This window comes from Mercenaria mercenaria, chromosome 18, assembly GCF_021730395.1.
Source record: "Mercenaria mercenaria strain notata chromosome 18, MADL_Memer_1, whole genome shotgun sequence".
Classification (NCBI taxonomy): domain Eukaryota; kingdom Metazoa; phylum Mollusca; class Bivalvia; order Venerida; family Veneridae; genus Mercenaria; species Mercenaria mercenaria.
In genome coordinates this window covers 1629962-1653186 of record NC_069378.1, presented here as the reverse complement: position 1 = coordinate 1653186, position 23225 = coordinate 1629962, and the positions used below count along the sequence as shown (strand labels likewise).

The following is a 23225-nucleotide window of genomic DNA, read 5'->3' as shown; positions in this document are numbered from 1 at the left end:
CTCACTATGTTCTGGACTCACCAAACAATACAGTGCTTTAGGGTATAGCGGATAGCTAACTAATTTTTCTTGCATTCTAATTCAAAGAAACAAAATTTAGTAGTTTTTTTTCTGTATATCAGACAGAAAACAGCTATTCTTTTCAAAACATTCAGCATTTAATAGAAATTCATGTGATTTTTCTCTCCATGCTATTGTTTACATACGTGGTGGTTATAAGGTGTACAGGATAGCTTTGGTCATTTTTTCCATTATTAGTTTAAAATTTAAAATCCACATCTAAACAAACTTCCCAATATTTTTTATACTATAAATCAGAATAATAATGTATTCTCTTTTCAAAAACATTCAGCTTTTTAAATTTCTATCAAATACTTTTCATTCATTGATGTTTTTTACATACACGCTCATTTAGCCAGTAAAGGATAGCCTCGATTTTTATTTGATAACATACGAAAAATAACACAACAAGCAATCATTTAAAATGTATGTCAAAATGTCTGTCTGCATGCCAATAAAAGAATGATATGAAAATTTATACAATAATTCAAGTCTAAATGCAAAATTTATCAACCTATCCCCTATACCCTAAAATCCGCTATACCCTAAAGCACTGTATACCATTTCTCCAAATCTGATTAAACAAAAGAAATGCAAACATTAACATTTAAAGATTTAACGGAAACATTGCATATAACATACTTTTTGTGCAATTAGCCTCGTCACTTTTGTCACCGCAGTCATTATGGCTGTCACATTTACGATTCTCTGGGATACATGTTTTTCCTGTTTTACATTTCCAGTAGCCCTCCTGGCACTGTATTGCATCTGAAACAGTTAAACAGAAAGTGATATTAGTATTCAGGGGTGTAAATGTTTTTTCCACACCACTCGCCCTGCAGGACTAGTAGCCAGTAATTAATCTACTCGCCATTAGTGAACAGTCACTCGCCATAATAAAATTACAACTAAATGACATTTTTAATACTGTCACTAAAATTTATGAAAGAAGTATTATGTACAACAAACAAATTTCAAATATAACACACAGTAGACAAATAATATTCTCCTGTACACTACATTTCCATTTTACTTAATCATATTCGTTTTGCTTAAATTGTTTTTGCACAGAAGTTTTTCTTTTTCTTTCACTGTATTTTTGTCATCTCCACCACCCAGTCACACTCCAAATAAACTACGGATGTTGGTTTGTCATGCTTTGACAAAGTACGGGAAAATAAATGGTGAAGATAATAACATTTACTCGGATAAATAAGTTTATCTTCACTGGCTTACAGTACATGATTTTCTTGTAATAAATGCATCGATAAAAATAATAATTACAGTCTAGCATGCAATCATTATCGGTAAACAATTGATTTTGAAAGCGTCAATAGACGCAATTTTTGTTATCGTTTTTCGCAATACAAGGCTGGCATTTCATCTTGCCGTTTAAGGTTTGTAGCTTCTGTTTCGGTTTCGTTTGCGGACAGGGCAGTGACTGGGCTTTCCTCACGTGCAGAAGACAGAAAACACGTCATCTTTTGTTAGTGAGCCATTTTTGTTGAAAGGTTTATCAGATAATTAAATCTAGAATGTAGTCTACCTTACTACTTTGCACCTGCGCGAATGGATACTTAAAAATACTGAGTACGAAAATTCGCGACGCAGTTATTTTGACCAGTAATTAAGATGCAACATCAATGACCCATACAGAATTATTTTAAGGGTAATTTTGAAAATCACTGTGCTAAAACGCACAAAGTTGTGCATCAAGGAAAATCCTGACTGTATAATAAAAGGATCTGTTGTGGTTACACGCAAGTAAACAGATGTCTATTGATGTGAACTGAGAAAACTTGTACCCCATTTGGCATACAGGAAAACATCAGTCACTAATAAGATGAGTAAACTTCTCAAGTTCTCCATGTTTTCAAGTGATCCAATCATAGAAATTATAATGAAAACAGCTTGGGAACACATGAATTGCTGAAGTGAGCCTGAGAGCTTCCCTGTAATTTTAAGTAGTGATTGTCTTCCAAGTGAAAGCTATTTTAACAGTTCCTTCACATGAAATTTGACTTCAGCTAGACTTTAATAACAAGGTTGAGAGCAAAAACAAAAATTCCACTTCCTCGACCATTAATCAAATGGTATTCCATTTAAATTTCTGAAACAAGATTGTAACTACAAGATGTTTTTGTAGAAAAGCACATGGATTCCCCAAAACATAGTAGTAGTAGGCAAGAATAGGTGACAGGAGCAAAAGTCAAAGGGACACTGATGGTTGGCTTAGTGACTGAAATGCAATAGGGATCATCCAATGAAATTTCAATGTTCTGGGTCAAGTGGTTCTATAGTTATGAATCCTAAATGGTTTTCCATGTTCTTGCCCCTCAGAAACGGTTTTCTATGTTCTGGCTCCTGTGACCTAGCTTCGATCGAGTGACGCAAACAAGAGGACCATGATGGTCCTGAATCGCTCACCTCTTCCCACATGACCCAGTTTTGAGTATGACGCCATTTTTTCTATCATTTGACATAGTGACCTAGTTTTTGAGCTCATGTGACCCAGTTTTGAACTTGACCTAGATATTATCAAGATAAAAATTCTGACCAATTTTCATGAAGATCCACTGAAAAATATGGTCTCTTAGAGAGGTCACAAGGTTTTTCTATTATTTGACCTATTGACCTAGTTTTCCAAGGTACGTGACCCTGTTTTGAACTTTACCTTGATATCATCAGAACATTCTCACTAATTTTCATGAAGATCTCATGAAAAATATGGCCTCTAGAGAGGTCACAAGGTTTTTCTATTTTTATACCTACTGGCCTAGTTTTTGACCGCATGTGACCCAGTTTCGAAACTGACCTAGATATCATCAAGGTGAACATTCAGATCAATTTTCATGAAGATCCATTGAAAAATATGGCCTCTAGAGAGGTCAAAAGATTTTTCTAATTTTAGACCTACTGACCTAGTTTTTGACCGCAGTTGACCCAGTTTCAAACTTGACCTAGATATCATCAAGATGAACATTCAGACCAACTTTCATACAGATCCCATGAAAAGTACGGCCTCTAGAGAGGTCACAAGTTTTTTTTATTATTTGATCTACTGACCTAGTTTTTTAAGGCATGTGACCCAGTTTCAAACTTTAACTAGATATCATCAAGGTGAACATTCTGACCAATTTTCATGAAGATCCATTCAAGGGTATGGCCTCTAGAGAGGTCACAAGGTTTTTCTATTTCAAGACCTACTGACCTTGTTTTTGATCGCAGTTGACCCAGTTTCAAACTTGACCTATATATGATCAATATAAACATTCAGACCAATTTTCATACAGATCCCATGAAAAATATGGCCTCTAGAGAGGTCACAACGTTTTTTCATTATTTGACCTACTGACCTACTTTTTGAAGGCACGTGACCCACTTTCAAACTTGACCTAGATATCATCAAGATGAACATTCTGACCAATTTTTATGGAGATCCATTCACAAGTATGGCCTCTAGAGAGGTCACAAGGTTTTTCTATTTTTAGACCTACTGACCTAGTTTTTGACCGCACGTGACCCAGTTTCAAACTTGACCTAGATATCATCAAGATACAGATCCCATGAAAAATATGGCCTCTAGAGAGGTCAAAAGATTTTTCTAATTTTAGACCTACTGACCTAGTTTTTTGACCGCATATGACCCTGTTTTGAACTTGACCTAGATATCATCAAGATGAACATTCAGGCCAACTTTCATACAGGTCCCATGAAAAATATGGCCTTTAGAGAGGTCACAAGGTTTTTCTATTATTTGACCTATTGACCTAGTTTTTGAAGGCATGTGACCCACTTTCGAACTTGACCTAGATATCATCAAGATGAACATTCAGACCAACTTTCATACAGATCCCATGGAAAATATGGCCTCTAGAGAGGTCACAAGGTTTTTCTATTTTTAGAACTACTGACCTAGTTTTTGATGGCACGTGACCCAGTTTCGAACTTGACCTAGATATCATCAAGATGAACATTCAGACCAACTTTCATACAGATCCCATGAAAAATATGGCCTCTAGAGAGGTCACAAGGTTTTTCTATTATTTGACCTACTGACCTAGTTTTTGATGGCACGTGACCCAGTTTCGAACTTGACCTAGATATCATCAAGGTGAACGTTCTGACCAATTTTCATGAAGATCTTGTGAAATATATGACCTCTAGAGAGGTCACAAGCTTTTTCTATTTTTAGACCTACTGACCTAGTTTTTGATGGCACTTGACCCACTTTCAAACTTGACCTAGATATCATCAAGGTAAACATTCTGACCAATTTTCATGAAGATCTTGTGAAATATATGGCCTCTAGAGAGGTCAAAAGGTTTTTCTATTTTTAGACCTACTGACCTAGTTTTTGAGGGCACGTGACCCAGTTTCGAACTTGACCTAGATATCATCAAGATGAACATTCTGACCAACTTTCATAAAGATCCCACGAAAAATGTGACCTCTAGAGTGGTCACAAGCAAAAGTTTACACACGGACGACGGACGCTGCGTGATCACAAAAGCTCACCTTGTCACTATGTGACAGGTGAGCTAAAAACAATTGGGGTCATCTAATCTGCAAGTCTTATCACCCTATGAAGTTTGAGGTTTTGGGTCGGATTGTTCTCAAGTTATTGATCAGAAACATTTTCTATGCTCTGTGACCTTGACCTCTGATCAAGTAACCCCAGAGTAAATAGGGGTCATCTACTCTGTTTGTCCAATCATGAAGTTTCAACATTCTGAGTCACATGGTTCTCAAGTCATTGATCAGAAAGTTTTCCATGTTCTGGTCTCTGTGACCTTGACCTTTGATCTAGTGACCCTAAAAATAATAGGTGTCACCTACTCCATAAGCAACATCACTCTATTAAGTTTGAAGGTTCTAGGTCAAATGGTTCTCCAGTTATTAATTGGAAATGAAGTGTGACAGACGGACAGGGCAAAAACAGCATGTCTGCTGCAAGTTGCGGGTGGGGGAGAGACATAAATATATCAAGATTATTCTTAACAAACAAGACTCATTATACAGTCGAAACTCGGTATCTCAAACTCGCTTACCTCGAAATTCCGCTTAAGTCGAAGAAATTTTCAAGTCCCGTCAAATTTCCTTCTTTATAATATGTAATTCAACTTCGGTTAGGTCAAAATTTGACTTACCGAAACTCCGGATGTGTCGAAAGGGATTTTCAGTCCCGTCAATAAAAAATTCAAGAGCATTTTAAACTCTGTAAGTCGAAATGAGAAAAATATGCGATAAAAATTCACACATGTCATTGTGAATGTGGCTAGTTTTTAACACATGTCAATGTTTATTGCCTATCCAGAAAGATTATCAAAGTGAGATGATGTCATACTTGTTCGCATGTGCCATAATGATAATTTAAGTAGCAGTCATTTGTTTTTGGGATGTTATGAAAATTGCTTTTAATTTAAACTTATGAATTTATTAGTTTGAACAGTTGGGATCTTTAATAAAGATTAATCAGACAGGCCTTATTTTATGCTGAATTTACGGCCGAAATTCGGCCCCATTCCCCAATCTAGAAAGTATACTTTTTTCCCCACCTTGGCCAAAAATTCCCCATGCAAAAAAAAATGAAATTAGTTTTGATTTTCAGTCCTGATTTTAACAACTTTTCAGCAAATATATTCCTCCAAACAATGATTTCGCAACGTAAATTTCCCCTCCAAAAGGGACCTGGTACCCTTCCCCAAATTTACAAAAAAAGGGCTGTCAGAGGTAATCGCGATGTGACTGTATAAACATTAACTTCTAGAGGGAAAGCATCATTCGTTCAAAATGTCAAAATGAAATGCTGTCAATCCTCCGGCAGAGAAACATGGTACGAAAAGGAAACTTGACTCAAAAACATTAAATTTTGAGGTTAATATCATTTTTATTCTTCGAAAAACTGATAAAAACTTTGATAAACACAAACTGTACGGAATCGTGTACGCGTAAAGTGCCGACAGCGTATAGACGGCATCAAGGAAACAGTTTCTATTTTTTATCAAATCTTTTCGTAATGTGTACTCATTTCTGTCCATATAAGTCCCTCCTCGTAACTCGAATTTCGGTTATCTCGAAATAAAAAGCACAGTCCCTTAAAATTCGAGATACCGAGTTTCGACTGTATATCTATATGTTAAACTCATATATCTATATGTTAAACTGAAACTACTGAAATTTAAAAAGAAAAGAATTAATTTCAACAAAATATTTCTCTATGAAATGACCAAAAAAACCACTAACCACATCCCACTTCATCACTGTTGTCAAGACAATCACCGTTGCCATCGCATCTATATTCTTTCGGAATACAAACACCACTTTTACAGCGGAATTCATCTGTTCGACATCCACAGACATAGAGCGCCTCATCAGAACCGTCCATGCAGTCAACGATTCCATCACATTTCTTGGACAAGGCAATACACTGTCCTTGAGTTCTGTTAGAACAACTAAACATCGTAGGTGGACATGATCGGTCTTCTACAATAAACACAAAATACTTTAAAACAGTGTCACTTTAAAAATTCAACAAACAAGTCTACAACCACAAATAACTTAATAAGAAAAAACTGGAAATGTGACAGCAAAAAATGGTGTTACACCCAACAAAACTTCTAGTAATGCTGAATATTTTCCCACAGTTACATAAATAGTCATACATTCATATAAAATCTTTTAATTTCTGACAGGTGACCTTAACCTTTCAAGCTGATGTCAGTAGGTCCTGCACAATACACATTGCCTAGTTATGTTAAATGTTTGTGCCTAGTTACTTGAATATCCATCCATTCATACAAATGGCCTAGTGCACACAAAAATAATGATATAAATTCTTTTACTTCTAAATGTGACCTTGACCTTAAAAGTAGAAGTAAGGGTCTGAAACAGGACAAGTTGTTTTGAAACGGTGATTGTTTGTGTTATCCATGCTCGCATAGAAGTTATACAGTAGACAATAAAATAATCTTAAACCTTCGACCTCTATATGTGACCTTGACTTGTAAATGCTTGTGGCAAGTTATTTGAATAATATCCAAGTATGCATAAAAAAAGTTAGAGCAGACAAATAAAAGACCTCTATGTGTGACCTTGACTTTTCAGTTAGGTGTCTGGATGTTACATCTGACATATCGTCTTATTAAGGTGGTCATTAATGCCAATCAGGTTCTGAAGTTTAAGCATTCTCCTGATACTGATTAAAAACAATTCTTGGTCTTTAAGTCCTGTGACCTTGACCTTTGACCTACTGCTCCCCAAATGCAATAGGGGCCGTCTAGTGACCACAAGAGGCCTATGAGGTCTGACAATGGTTGACTTAAGTGTTCTCCTATTATTGACTGAAAAACTGTTTCCAGTCTCAAGGTCACTGTGACATCTGTATAGTCAAGCTAAAAATAAAACATCATCTTAAACAGATATGATTTATGACTTCTTTAGGGGCTTCTTTACAAATTTCTATACAAAATTTTCATTCCTGTGGGATAATTTGTCATCATCATGGCACTGAATTTCCAGCAAGTTTTTCTTCATTGTAAACAATGTCAATGCTAACACTCAAAAGGAAAAACTTGTCATTGTAATAAGCTGCAGTTCCTTGTAACCAATTAGAAGGCAGAAATCACTCCATGGCATTAACAAATTTCCAGACGTTTTGTTGATTATCATAAATAATAATGCAATAACTAATCCCTAATCTCTGCCAAGACAGTAAATAGATCTAAAAATCAAATCTGGGAACTTTTAAACCTAAATGACAGTATCTGGTGGTTTAAACTTAAATTTTTTGGAACAGGTATTATGTAGTCGGACACTGCCCAAGAACCTAGTTAGTCAGACACTACTTGGCAATGTGAAAGCCGATACACATCTTGCTTACAATTGCTGCGGAAGAAAGCTGTTTTTTTTTCCAATATAAAACATGTCCTTTCCTTGCTGAGCTACAGCCTTTTTCAAAATGAGCTTGTAACATGCTACAATGTTTTATGGTTATTTCTTATTGATCCATCCATTTATTTCTACAAATACATCAAATCCTAGTTCACACATGTCAGAGCAAAAAGCAATAATTTCTGGAAGCCATTTCCCATTCTTGTTTTTCTGAAGGCAAGTTACACACTTTTTCATTATTCAATTCTTCTCTTATCCAACTATATCTCCTGTTCTCCTAGAATGCAAGATCAATTCCTGCAGATTTTTTAGATGAAAATTTAAATTTAGTGAAACAAGTTGTTTGTAAAACAAATATATCCAACCACCACACCCTGTTTGTGGCAAGAGGGTGTGTAATTTTCAGTTTCAAGCACAAACAATGTACCTGTGACCTTGACCTTAGACCTAATGACCAAAAATTTCATAGTGAACCATGCTAAAAAGTTTGACGGCTAAAAACTAAAGCATCCTCCAGTTGTATATCCTAAACCAGTTTGAGTCATAAGGTTACTTTGACTCTGGTCTTTAAAATCATGACCCCAAAACACTAGAGGTCACTGAAGACCACAGATAATTATCCTATAAATTTGAATTCTATGCAAAAACATTCTCTAGTTATTGATCAGAAATCATGATCACTGTGACCTTGACCTTTGCCTCACCAGAAGACAATGCTATGAAGTTTGATGATCTTAGGAAAAGCTTTTTTCAGCTATTGTTGAAAAATACCTTTCAGTCTCAAGATCACTGAAACCTTGACCTTTGACCCACTGACCCCCGAAACAATCAGGGTAGGCATCATTTTAAGACTGGCTATTATTTTTAATTTTACATGGTTTCTTCCAATGATGACACAGACAAAGCATCTTTGTTGAACCTTACTGAAGGTTTTGCACAGACTTTTTTCACTTTTGACAGTTTAAACTTATAACACTGAAAAGGACATAGATTCAACCACTCTGCCACAGCGGCTCCAAAGTAATACTTACTGCAAGTTGTACGAAGCTCGTCTGATCCATCCACACAATCAATGACGCCATCACAACTCTTTTGGAATGGTAGACAGAATCCATTTAAACACGCATATGCCTCGTATCCAAGACCTGTACACTGGAAATTGGCTGAAATTAAAGAAAAGAGAACTGAGAAATAGATAGAGTTTCAGCTCGATTGGGGATATTTGGGGGAAAACATAATTGCTGGGTTATACTACAGGACATGATGAGATCAGGGTTTGAGACAGAACGTGACTTAAACCTTATCAAATATTGCATTTTCTTTTTGGTTGGATTTAACGTCGCACCGACACATGATAGGTCATATGGTGACTTTCCAGCTTTAATGGTGGAGGAAGACCCCAGGTGCCCCTCTGTGCATTATTTCATCACGAGCGGTCACCTGGGTAGAACCACCGACCTTCCGTAAGCCATCTGGATGACTTCCTCACATGAAGATTCAAAGCCCCGAGTGAGTCTTGAACCCACATCGATGAGGGGCAAGTGATTTGAAGTCAGTGACCTTAACCACTTGGCCACTGAGGTCCCCAAATATTGCTGAATATAAACTTCCTCTCACCTTTAATATTCAAATATATCAACATATCTCATTCTAACAGGCAACTTAGGCAACTGTATATTCTATATCAGATAGCAAGATGCTGTGAAGCCAAAATATTTCCTAACAAAACTAAAATGATACCTAAAACCAATATTAACACAATTTTCATATTGTTACATCTAGTCTGTATTTTTACCTGTACACCTGTACCCACTGATAATATCTCTTACTGGAATTAATTATACAATGGTAGGAGAACTGGTGCCAAGATTCACAGACAACTGCCTTGATCTATTTCTAGGAGAGTTATAGTGCACTATGATTATTTACAAACATGAAATGTTTTCTGTCAAGTCACCATGACATCTCTGGCATTGAACTGTCACAGGATATCAATGGAAATTCACTGCCTTGATCTATTTCTAGGAGAGTTATTATGCACTATCAATATCTACAAATAAGAAAAGTTTTCTGTCAAGTCACCATTGAGCTGTTAGGCTCAATATCCAAGATATCAATGGAAATTCTATGAATCTGTGACTCATTGACCTTTTGGCAACATCTCTTTTTGGGGCATAATGTAGTAAGACTGGGCAATTTGGACCTGCCTATTAGGCCATGTCAGGGGCAACATCTTTTCCTGCTGTAACATGCCTTAGTTCTAGAATAAACTTATTAAATTGTTATAGTATATTGATTAGTTTTTAATTCATCAAAGAAAACAATTTTAACTGTAAATTTCAGCAGTCTGAACACGAAGTGTTAAAATTCCAATTTTGACTTTCAGAATATCCTTGTTAGCATAAAAGCAACATTTCCAAGCAATAATTATGGTAAAGTTTTGAAGATCTGTAAACTAGTTAATTAATACACAACTTCTATCTGAATCTTGCAGTCTGTTATAATTTGGTGGAGCAAACATAGTTTAGATTCATAACTGTCTATAGTAGACTTTAACCCTTATCATGCTGCAACCAGTGTAGATTCTGATCAGCCTGCATTTCCATGCAGTCTGATCATGATCTGCACAATTCGCCATTCAGTCAGTATTTTTTTATTTTTTTGTAAGAACCCCTTTTAACAGTTAATGGTACTGCCCAAATTGAAAGACGGGCACGTTCATTATAGGAATTTAGCAAGGTAAGGGTTAAACAAGGAAGCCTTCTTCTGCATTGTGACAATACTCGCTAAAAAATTAAATAACTTGACATTCTTCTGGAGGAGTCGACCACAGCGTAAAATGTTGGTGAAAATGATAATGCAGATGAAACTGGCTTCAATTATTAAATACATCAAGAAGAATTTCTGAACTGTTTTGCTCCATTATCCTCAAATTGAAGTCCATAACCAACTAAATGTAAAGGTCAGATATGTGATATGCATCTGAATGAAGCCAACAGAAATATTTTTTGTTTCACCTGAAGCAAGAAAAGTATTCTAGATAAATAGTAAATTTTGATTAGCCCAAAATTTGACACTTTGGTTTTACAGTGTGCCAACACAGTACAGGTTATACAGAACCAACCAAGACTTTTTGTTGGGTTTCCTATCACACCAGCACAATTATAATGGTGGAAGACCCCAGGTGCCTCTCCATGCATTATTTCATCACGTGGGGGCACCTGGGTAGAGCCACCAACATTCCGTAAGCCAGCTGGATGGATTCCTCACATGAAGAATTCAACACACCCAAGTGAGGCTTGAACCCAAATCGGTGAGGACCAAGTAGTTTAAGTCAGCAACATTAACCACTCGAGCACAGAGGCCCAGTCAGCAACCTTAACCACTCGAGCACAGAGGCCCAGAATTCCTGCAGGTATCACAAAGGTACAGAAAAACCAAGAGTTAAAACCCCATTTAGTCGCCTCTAACAATCATGCAAGGGCAAGACTGTGATTTCAATTCTTTTAAAATCTGCTGTCCTAGAACCACATGGTACTCAAGAACTGAACATACATCCCATACCTGTTACTGCACATTATATTTCATTGCAATACAGAAGAGAAATGAAATAATAAAACGGGATATATATATAACTAAACACTAGGTCAATGGCAAGTTAATGTGATGAATCATTAATATAATAGAAAGGTATGAACCTTGTTGGCTGAAATTTCAACTATAGATCACTTGTTATTTGCTAAAAACTACAGGACACTATGTATTGCCTAAAGCTCCTATTTTTTTCCCTTTTCCTTAGCTTAGCCAAACTTTAACTTTGAAATGTGTATTAACATTTGGTTTATTATGATACTAGATGTATTCTATTTTCCTTATATGACTCTAAGGGGCCTCCGTGGCCGAGTGGTTAAGGTCGCTGACTTCAAATCACTTGCCCCTCATCGATGTGGGTTCGAGCCTCACTCGGGGCGTTGGATTCTTCATGTGAGGAAGCCATCCAGCTGGCTTACGGAAGGTTGGTGGTTCTACCCAGGTGCCCGCTCGTGAGGAAATAATGCACGGAGGGGCACCTGGGGTCTTCCTCCACCATCAAAGCTGGAATGTCGCCATATGACCTATAATTGTGTCGGTGCGATGTTAAACCCAACAAAATAAAAATAAATTATATGACTCTAGGTGAAATATATTTTAAGATGTCTGCAACAGAACCTTTTAAGAATTTTGTGTATTTTTCACTAAGTGAAGGACTATAACTCTGCCCTAGCCGAGTGAAACTCCAAATAGAACACCAGGTGTGCAACTTTGGTGTAGACCTGGGTTATGCATTCCTTAAGTCGTGCATTAGGTAAGCCTAAGCAGCGTTTTTAAAAATAATCATAGAATGGTGCAATGGATGCTGGCGAAGTGCATTCACCAAGTGGTGCATATGATACACCAGGGTAGTAATTCAAATGACTGTTGAAACAATCTGACTAAAGTACATCTCCTATTACGCTACGCATAGGATCTGACAACGACCTATTGATGGCCTCGTTCTGACAACCCTTCCGCTAGCCAATCAAAAGTTAACTTACAACATTCTGCAAGCTTTAAAATGCCTTGGTATTTGATATTAACAATTTTCATGTAGAAAAATGTCAGATAGCCGTTTAGCTCAGTCGGTAGCGCACTTGCTTTGTAAGCGAGAGGTCCCGGGTTCGAGCCCTGGATTAACTGCAAATTTTTCTTACTCTTTAACATTCGAACAAGTTGTCTGATTGGTTCAAACAAAAATAGATTTGCGAAAATAAAAATAGCAATCTTGGAAATCCAAAATATACAGAAGACGAATGTGAATGGGTCGTTCTCAGATCTTCGTTTAGAAGATCAAGTACTTTAGTCAGATTGCTGTTGAAATGAATGAGCCTGGTGCATGTGAGAAGTATTCCCCAAGTGGTGCTAGGGATGAGCCCAAGTGGTGCTAGGGATGAGCCCAAGTGATGCACTGAACCAGTCTGACTATGTTCTCACAGGTGGTGCAATGAATCAGCCTGACTAGTGAGATTACAATGTGGTAAGCTTCAATGGTGTTACCACTGGTCTGTCTGGATAAGTCTGACTGGTGAAGTCACTAACATACATATGGGTCAGACTAAGTGGTGTATTCACGAAGTTATACAATTGGTCTGAGCAGTGAACTCATAGAGTTATAATAGAAGATGGTATTCACAGAGTTGAACAATTGGTCAGTCTAAATGGGGTATTCACACCACTGTACAATGGGTCAGTCTGAGTGGTGCATTCATACCACTGTACAATGGGTCAGTCTGAGTGGTGCATTCATACAGCTGTACAATGGATCAGTCTGAGTGGTGTATTCACACCACTGTACAATGGGTCAGTCTGAGTGGTGCATTCATACAGCTGTACAATGGATCAGTCTGAGTGGTGTATTCACACAGCTGTACAATGGGATGTACAGTCTGAGTGGTGTATTCACTGACTGTACAATGGGTCAGTCTAAGTGGGGTATTCACACAGCTGTACAATGGGACCGTCTGAGTGGTGTATTCATACAGCTGTACAATGGATCAGTCTGAGTGGTGTATTCACACAGCTGTACAATGGGTCAGTCTGGGCAGTGTATTCAAATAGCTGTACAATGGGACAGTCTGGGTGGTGTATTCATACAGCTGTACAATGGGACAGACTGAGTGGCGTATTCACAAGCTGTACAATAGGTCAGTCTGGGTGGTGTATTCATACAGCTGTACAATGGATCAGTCTGAGTGGTGCATTCACACAGCTGTACAATGGGTCAGTCTGAGTGGTGTATTCACAAGCTGTACAATGGGTCAGTCTGAGTGGTGTATTCACACAGCTGTACAATGGATCAGTCTGAGTGGTGTATTCACACAGCTGTACAATGGGTCAGTCTGAGTGGTGTATTCATACAGCTTAACAATGGATCAGTCTGGGTGGTGTATTCATACAGCTGTACAATGGGTCAGTCTGAGTGGTGTATTCATACAGCTGTACAATGGGACAGACTGAGTGGCGTATTCACAAGCTGTACAATAGGTCAGTCTGGGTGGTGTATTCATACAGCTGTACAATGGATCAGTCTGAGTGGTGCATTCACACAGCTGTACAATGGGTCAGTCTGAGTGGTGTATTCACAAGCTGTACAATGGGTCAGTCTGAGTGGTGTATTCATACAGCTGTACAATGGATCAGTCTGGGTGGTGCATTCACACAGCTGTACAATGGGTCAGTCTGAGTGGTGTATTCATACAGCTGTACAATAGGTCAGTCTGAGTGGTGTATTCATACAGCTGTACAATGGGTCAGTCTGAGTGGTGTATTCATACAGCTGTACAATGGATCAGTCTGGGCGGTGTATTCACACAGCTGTACAATGGGACAGACTGAGTGGCGTATTCACAAGCTGTACAATAGGTCAGTCTGAGTGGTGCATTCATACAGCTGTACAATGAATCAGTCTGAGTGGTGTATTCACATAACTGTACAATGGGACAGACTGAGTGGCGTATTCACAAGCTGTACAATACGTCAGTCTGAGTGGTGTATTCACACAGCTGTACAATGGGTCAGTCTGAGTGGTGTATTCATACAGCTGTACAATGGATCAGTCTGAGTGGTGCATTCACACAGCTGTACAATGGGTCAGTCTGAGTGGTGTATTCATACAGCTGTACAATGGATCAGTCTGAGTGGTGTATTCACATAGCTGTACAATGGGTCAGTCTGAGTGGTGTATTCACAAGCTGTACAATGGATCAGTCTGAGTGGTGTATTCATACAGCTGTACAATGGATCAGTCTGAGTGGTGCATTCACACAGCTGTACAATGGATCAGTCTGAGTGGTGTATTCATACAGCTGTACAATGGATCAGTCTGAGTGGTGCATTCACACAGCTGTACAATGGGTCAGTCTGAGTGGTGTATTCATACAGCTGTACAATGGATCAGTCTGAGTGGTGTATTCACACAGCTGTACAATGGGACAGACTGAGTGGCGTATTCACAAGCTGTACAATAGGTCAGTCTGAGTGGTGCATTCATACAGCTGTACAATGGATCAGTCTGGGTGGTGTATTCATACAGCTGTACAATGGGTCAGTCTGAGTGGTGTATTCATACAGCTGTACAATGGATCAGTCTGAGTGGTGTATTCATACAGCTGAACAATGGATCAGTCTGAGTGGTGTATTCACACAGCTGTACAATGGGTCAGTCTGAGTGGTGCATTCACACAGCTGTAAAATGGATCAGTCTGAGTGGTGTATTCACACAGCTGTACAATGGGTCAGTCTGGGCAGTGTATTCAAATAGCTGTACAATGGGACAGTCTGGGTGGTGTATTCACACAGCTGTACAATGGGACTGTCTGAATGGTGTATTCACATAACTGTACAATGGGACACTCCGAGTGGTGTATTCACACAGCTGAACAATAGGACTGTCTGAATGGTGTATTCACATAGCTGTACAATGGGATGGGACACTCTGAGTGGTGTATTCACACAGCTGTACAATGGGACACTCTGAAGGGTGTATTCACACAGCTTTACAATGGGACACTTTGAGAGGTGTATTCACACAGCTGAACAATAAGACACTCTTGAGAGGTGTATTCACACAGCTGTACAATAGGACACTCTTGAGAGGTGTATTCACACAGCTGTACAATAGGACACTCTTGAGAGGTGTATTCACACAGCTGTACAATAGGACACTCTTGAGAGGTGTATTCACACAGCTGTACAATGGGAAGGCTGAGTGGTGTATTCACACAGCTGCAGAATTGGTCAGTCTGAGTGGTGTATTCACACAGCTGTACAGTTGTGTATTCGTACAATGGGTCAGTGTAAGTTATGTATTCACTGAGTAGCAAAATGGGTCAGTTTTAGTGATTCATCAGCTGAGAGGTGTACTAGGTAAGCCTAAGTGGTGTGCTGGCAGAATTGTGCACAGCTGGACATTATGGAAATGTGCTCTCACTACCTTGAACACAAGGACCTTGAAAGGGGTATAGTAATTACCAGTGGTGCATCAAGTCAGACTTGAGTTGTATTTGAATGCTGCATAGATCCTCCTTGCGTGTAGTTTCACTAAAACAATATTGCTGTAAAGTCATTTAATTTCATGAGCATTAAATTTTGCGGTTTTGTCAAAGACTACTGCTTCATGGGGACTTGAATTTGTTCCTTTCAAATTTTTTTAAACGATCAAAGAAACAGAAATTTGTGGGGATTTAGTTTTGTGGACTGAGGCTACCAAGAAATTAGTCCCTCATGAAAATAAACAATTTTACAGTATTTGCTACCAAGAAATTAGTCCCTCATGAAAATTAACAATTTTACAGTATTTACTATGTACTTAGTGGAGTATAAAAATTGTATTCCGGAAAGACCACAAACAAGATATTTCCCCTGAGTAAGGAAATTATCGATGTATTGCTACCCTTTCTTGCTGAGTCACAAACTGAGCAATTAATTATGCTACATAAATTTTTAATCACATGAAGAAAATATACATTCTCAATCATATGACTTATAGACTGTTCATCACATTACTTAAATATGCATTTATAAATCACATTGCACCAACTAGATGCAAAAAAAAAATTCGGTATTTTCATACGACATTTAAATGTCATAAAAGTTCCTCTTAAGTTTATTTATAAAAGTGCCCCTTTGATTGTTTATGCATGTAAGTTTCAAGGTAGTCTTGTCAGACTTAGTTTCTCAGGAAGATATCTATTAAACAAGAGGACCATGATGGTCCTGAATCGCTCACCTCTTCCCACATGATCCAGTTTTGAGTATGACGTCGTTTTTTCTATTATTTGACATAGTGACCTAGTTTTTGAGCTCATGTGACCCAGTTTTGAACTTGACCTAGATATTATAAAGATAAAAATTCTGACCAATTTTCATGAAGATCCATTGAAAAATATGGTCTCTAGAGAGGTCACAAGGTTTTTCTATTATTTGACCTATTGACCTAGATATCATCAAGGTGAACGTTCTGACCAACTTTCATGAAGATCTAGTTTTCGACGGCACGTGACCCACTTTCGAACTTGACCTAGATATCATCAAGATGAACATTCAGACCAACTTTCATACAGATCCCATGGAAAATATGGCCTCTAGTTAGGTCACAAGGTTTCTCTATTATTTGACCTACTGACCTAGTTTTTGATGGCACGTGACCCACTTTCGAACTTGACTTAGATATCATCAAGGTGAACATTCTGACAAATTTTCATGAAGATTTCATGAAATATATGGCCTCTAGAGAGGTCACAAGGTTTTTCTATTTTTAGACCTACTGACCTAGTTTTTGACCGCACGTGACCCAGTTTCGAACTTGACCTAGATATCATCAAGATGACCATTCAGACCAACTTTCACACAGATCCCATGAAAAATATGGCCTTTAGAGAGGTCACAAGGTTTTTCTATTATTTGACCTACTGACCTAGTTTTTGACGGCACGTGACCCAGTTTCGAACTTGACCTAGATATCATCAAGGTGAACGTCCTGACCAATTTTCATGAAGATCTTGTGAAATATATGGCCTCTAGAGATGTCACAAGGGTTTTTCTATTTTTAGACCTACTGACCTAGTTTTTGATGGCACGTGACCCAGTTTCGAACTTGACCTAGATATCATCAAGATGAACATTCTGACCAACTTTCATACAGATCCCATGAAAAATATGGCCTCTAGAGAGGTCACAAGGTTTTTCTATTATTTTTAGACCTACTGACCTAGTTTTTGATGGCACGTGACCCAGTTGCGAACTTGACCTAGATATCATCAAGGTGAACGTTCTGACCAACTTTCATGAAGACTTGTGAAATATATGACCTCTAGAGAGGTCACAGGATTTTTCTATTTTTAGACCTACTGACCTAGTTTTTTGACCGCAAATGACCAGTTTCAAACCTGACCTAGATATCATCAAGATGAACATTCTGACCAATTTTCATGAAGATCCATTGAAAATTATGCCTCTAGAGAGGTCACAAGGTTTTTCTATTTTTAGACCTACTGACCTAGTTTTGATGGCACGTGACCCAGTTTCGAACTTGACCTAGATATCATCAAGATGAACATTCTGACCAACTTTCATAAAGATCCCATGAAAAATGTGACCTCTAGAGTGGTCACAAGCAAAAGTTTACGGACGGACGGACGGACGCACGGACGGACGCACGGACGGACGACGGACGACGGACACCGCGCGATCACAAAAGCTCACCTTGTCACTTTGTGACAGGTGAGCTAAAAAGAAAGAAGGAAAATTATAATTATGTCCTTTAACATGGGTGATATTTTTTTATTTTCTAACTAATATATAAATAGAACATTCAAGATAATAGTACAATACTGAGCTCATTTGTTTGATACGGCATAAAAAAGGAAATATTAACCTTTAGCCTGCTGGCAGCAAGTTATTCTGCCTTTGCGACCAGTGCAGACCAACATCAGCCTGCACGGATCTGTGCAGGCTGATCATGGTCTGTACTGTTTGCTATTCAGCCAGTAAATTTTCAGTGAACACCCCTTTGATTGTTAACTGGTACAGCCTAAATTGAATGATGGACAAGTTCATTATAGAAATTTAGCAGGCTAAAGGTTAATATGTATTCAAACTTATGGCTGTCAGAATGTACAAAACTTCAATTTTACCATGCTTACAATAGCATACGTTTTAAAAAAAGCATTGTGTGTCTTTAAAGTAACAAGATTATAATCTGAACACGATGCAACCTTAAAATAGAATTCTTATCAAAGACAAGCCTCTCTCTCCTGCACTGGATTTAACATGTTTAAATATCCCAAAGCTCTCATTCTGTCAATATTATCCATGCATTGCATCTTAATTGCTTAGAAAATAACTTGTTGTAAGGGGCAGATATTGCAACAAATCCACAAATTTCAACTGTTATGGAAGTGATCTCTGTAGCTGAAGTTACATCCGCATGTCCTTCAGTGTTCTGAACAACAATTTTACAAGATTCAAACAAATATGTATATTGATCATATCTGCCAAGTTAGTTAAAAAACACTTCCTTAAAGCATTACTTAGCTTATTATACTTAAATATTTCCAACATGAAGCAGGAGGGGGTGGAGGTGACAAGTTGGGGGACCTTTTAATGTTAGTCTTATATTCCACAGGGAACATTTTGATGCTAGGTTTTTTCTGTTTGGGGCAACACCTGGATGCTATTTTTTTTCCTAACAGCAGTATATTGATGCTATGTTATTTTTTTTCTGACAGCAATAGATTGATGCTTTGGGGTTTTTTTTTCTATCAGCAACAGTTTGATGCTATGTTTTTTTTTCTATCAGCAATAGATTGATGCTATGTTATTTTTTTTCCTAACAGCAGTATATTGATGCTATGTTATTTTTTTTTTCTAACAGCAATAGATTGATGCTATGTTTTTTTTTCTAACAGCAATAGATTGATGCTATGTTATTTTTTTCTATCAGCAATAGATTTATGCTATGTTATTTTCTTCTAACAGCAATAGTTTGATGCTATTTTTTTCTAACAGCAATAGATTGATGCTATGTTATTTTTTTCTATCAGCAATAGTTTCTATGTTATTTTTTTTCTAACAGCAATAGACTGATGCTATGTTATTTTTTTTCTAACAGCAATAGATTGATACTATGTTGTTTTTTTTTTCTATCAGCAATAGTTTGATGCTAGGTTATTTTTTTCTAACAGCAACAGATTGATGCTATGTTATTTTTTTCTAACTGCACTGGTTTGATGTTATGTTATTTTTTTCTAACAGCAATAGATTGATGCTATGTTATTTTTTTGTATCAGCAATAGATTGATGCTATGTTATTTTTTTTTCTTGAAAGAACTTTAAAAGTTTTCCCTCTTTCAAACCAACAGTCTAAGGTCCACTCTTTAGCTATTCGAACTAAACCTGTGCACAAATACAATGAAGTCTGTCCAGTATCAAGTGTTCTCCAACAATTAGTCACAATTTCTAACCATGTGCACTTTTACATATCTGTGATAGATCTATCATAAAAGAAACCTTTATCATGCTTATAAATTAACATGGATTAAGACGCTCAAAAAGACAACTCAAGTGGACAACTCACTATACATGAAAAGAACTTCCTGTACCTCATTGATTTGTCACAGAGATAAACTATACATGTATGTCAACTCATCCTTTTACCACATTGATATTACAAACTTAAAAGATGTAAGACAAATATTTCGGTCTTCCTTGCACATTTTTTTTTTACAATTTACTGTTCATGTGATTTGTTTGCACTTGTGAGGCATTCACCACATCATATGATACACTGCACTGACTGACACACAGTTCCTTTTCTTCGTTATAAGGCCTGGGATTCAGTCAACAACCAACAGCCTAACAAGTCTACATAGTAAAAGCCTGAAATCTCTGTTTCAGTAGTTATATAAGTAAATTTTGGCTATCAAAAGTCTGAAGTCAGGGCCAGTACTGAAAATCCCATGCCTGATGTATACATTCTATGCTGATAATCCAATCTGTCTACCAGATATATAATATATATATATACTTATATATACAGTAAGTAAAAAAGTAAGATTTAGGGATTAAAACTGCATGTCTGGTAATCTGCAACTGCAAATAGTTTTAAATTACTAATAAATCAATACTTAGTTAATTTCAATACAATTTCATTTCATAGAACATGGAAAATTCATGGAAAATCTTTGACTTCTGTGTAACTAATCTTTGAACTAGTGGTCTAGGTCTTGTAAACAAGACATAATTGAGCTATGGAAATGTTTGTGCCATGTATAAATATCCATCTATGCATAAAAAATTACAGATCATGCAAAAAATAAAACCTTAAATCTTGAGCGGTATGTATGACCTTGCCTTCCAGCTAGGGATCTGGAACTTCCACATGACAATTATCATTTAGATATGGTGACAGTTTGTGCAAAGTTACATCTGTTTCCTATGCATTTATTGACTTTAAATCTTTGACCTTTAAGTGTGACCTTGACCTTTGAGCCAGGGGTCTAAGTTTTAATTTTGGTCATTTGTGCCACTGAAGTAATTCTGAAATCCAATCATACAAGACGATTGATTATTCTTGATCAATCACAATTTTACAAACACAAGCAAAAACATATAGATGGACAGACACACACACACACAGCGTCATGAGTAACACTCTATACCACCAATCTCATAAAGACTCCGTATCTTAAAGTACAAAATATATAGCGTTCTGTACAGTACTAACAGTAATACTGACGTAATATCTGAACAGACAGGGCTGGATCCCTGAGGAAAATATAGGATGTTAGATAATTACTGCAGAAGATCTCAAGTAATTTCTGGATGACACAATTATACACCAATTGCAGAGCAATTAAGACATCTTACAATTAAAGCATCCCATGGGTTTGGGATTACAGCCAATTAACAGAGAGCAGGTGTGCAGATCAATATTGCTAATAGTAACAGAAACATTATACATAACTAAAAACAATTTTATACCTCTGGAAAATGCAAATATATAAATTATGGAAGATATGAATGATTCCACTAAGTTGTAACTGGTACACCCTCAGTTTAACACTGTTTGTTTCTATAAAAATATATTAAACAAGAGCTGTCGCAGGACAGCAACGCTCGACTATTCAACAGCCTTGTCAATTGAATGAATACAAAAGTTGAAAAAGGGGCATAATTTTGTAAAATGCAAAGTAGAGGTATTGAACCTCTGTACTGCATGTCATATCATGACAGTGAACAAGTGTGTGAAGTTTCAATCCTTTCCAATTTGTGGATACTGAGATACCAGCTTACATACAAAACTTAACAAAAAACTGCTAAGTGAAAGGGGCATAATTTTGTAAAAATGCCAAGTAGAGTTATGGACCTTCACAGTGCATGTTAGATCATGACAGTGAACAAGTGTGTGAAGTTTCAATCCATTCCAATTAGTGGATACTGAGATATCAGATTACATACAAAAATTTAACCAAAAACTGCTAAGTCGAAAAAGGGGCATAATTTGAAAAAAAGAGAGTAGAGTTATGGGACTTGCTTAGTGCATGTCAGATCATGATAGTGAACAAGTATGTGAAGTTTCAATCCATTCCCATTAGTAAGTACTGAGATACCAGCTTACATACAAAACCTTAGCCAAAAATTTCTAAGTCGAAAAGGGGCATAATTTTGTAAAAAAGCAAAACAGAGTTATGGAACCTGTGCAATAGTAGATCAGTTCATCACAGTGAATAAGTGTGTGAAGTTTCAATCCATTCCCACAAGTGGTTACTGAGTTACCACTACATACAAAACCTTAACCAAAAATTTCTAAGTCGAAAAAGGGGCATAATTTTGTAAAAAAGCAAAATAGAGTTATGGAACCTGTGCAATGTAGTCAGTTTGTCAAGTGAATAAGTGTGTGAAGTTTCAATCCATTCCCACAAGTGGTTACTGAGATACCAGCTTACATACAAAACCTTAACCAAAATCGGGACGCGGACGCGGACGCCGACGCATGGGCGAGTGCAATAGCTCACTATTCTATGAATAGTCGAGCTAAAAACTGAATATTTAGCCAAAGGTAAATTTTGATAATTAGGCCATTCCCTCTTCATTTAAGTGTTCATATAACTGTTTCACATATTCTGTGTGTCAAGTAGTAAGATCTATTTCAAGTTTTTAATTTGATATTCACTACATTTGTGATGCACACACAAACTGACAACACTTAATTTCAAGGACAGGCGCACCCCCTAGGATAATTTATATTTTCCTTACTGGAGAAAGAAATAGCAAAATCTGTTGCACAAGCTGTTGCTCTGTATTGTAAGAAACCTTGAAACACCCTAGTATGATACACTGTATTGATTATCTATTGATAAAAAACTTCCTTGTTAATGATACACTAAAAAGAATATAAATGGGAGAAGAAAATACAGTCATTAGCAAGAGCTGACACTGGTCAAGCAGTGCCTGTACTAGCCCCCTCCCCGCTCCCCCAACTAAAAATACTAACATTCACTCAGGTAAGAGAGCTGACACTGGTCAAGCAGTACCTGTACTAGCCCCCTCCTCGCTCCCCCAACTAAACAAGAGCACCGCCTTGCGGGTGCTGACGCTCATCTGATTTTTTTTGTGTAATAGAAATATTGTCCTACCCATGATTTTCTAAGTCTAAAAAGGGCCATCATTCTTGCAAAAAGCAGGATAGAGTTATG

General features: G+C 37.3%; 1 protein-coding gene and 1 long non-coding RNA gene across 4 annotated transcripts in view; both read right to left on the bottom strand.

Annotated features, from left to right (window-relative positions):
• LOC123539304 (low-density lipoprotein receptor-related protein 1-like) overlaps positions 1 to 23225 on the bottom strand; it is a 286494-nt gene that overhangs the window by 96494 nt on the left and 166775 nt on the right. For all 3 annotated transcript variants that reach the window (XM_053530562.1, XM_053530564.1, XM_053530563.1), the window contains 3 exons: positions 8985 to 9116; positions 6307 to 6546; positions 703 to 828 (listed from right to left, as the gene is read on the bottom strand). In XM_053530562.1, the coding sequence (XP_053386537.1) occupies positions 703 to 828; positions 6307 to 6546; positions 8985 to 9116 (498 nt within the window). The remainder of the gene's footprint in view (positions 1 to 702; positions 829 to 6306; positions 6547 to 8984; positions 9117 to 23225) is intronic.
• On the bottom strand, positions 19333 to 22570 carry LOC128550791 (uncharacterized). The gene is made up of 2 exons (XR_008368447.1): positions 22321 to 22570; positions 19333 to 22156 (listed from the first exon to the last, which is right to left on the bottom strand). It is a non-coding gene; the product is annotated as an uncharacterized LOC128550791 (long non-coding RNA).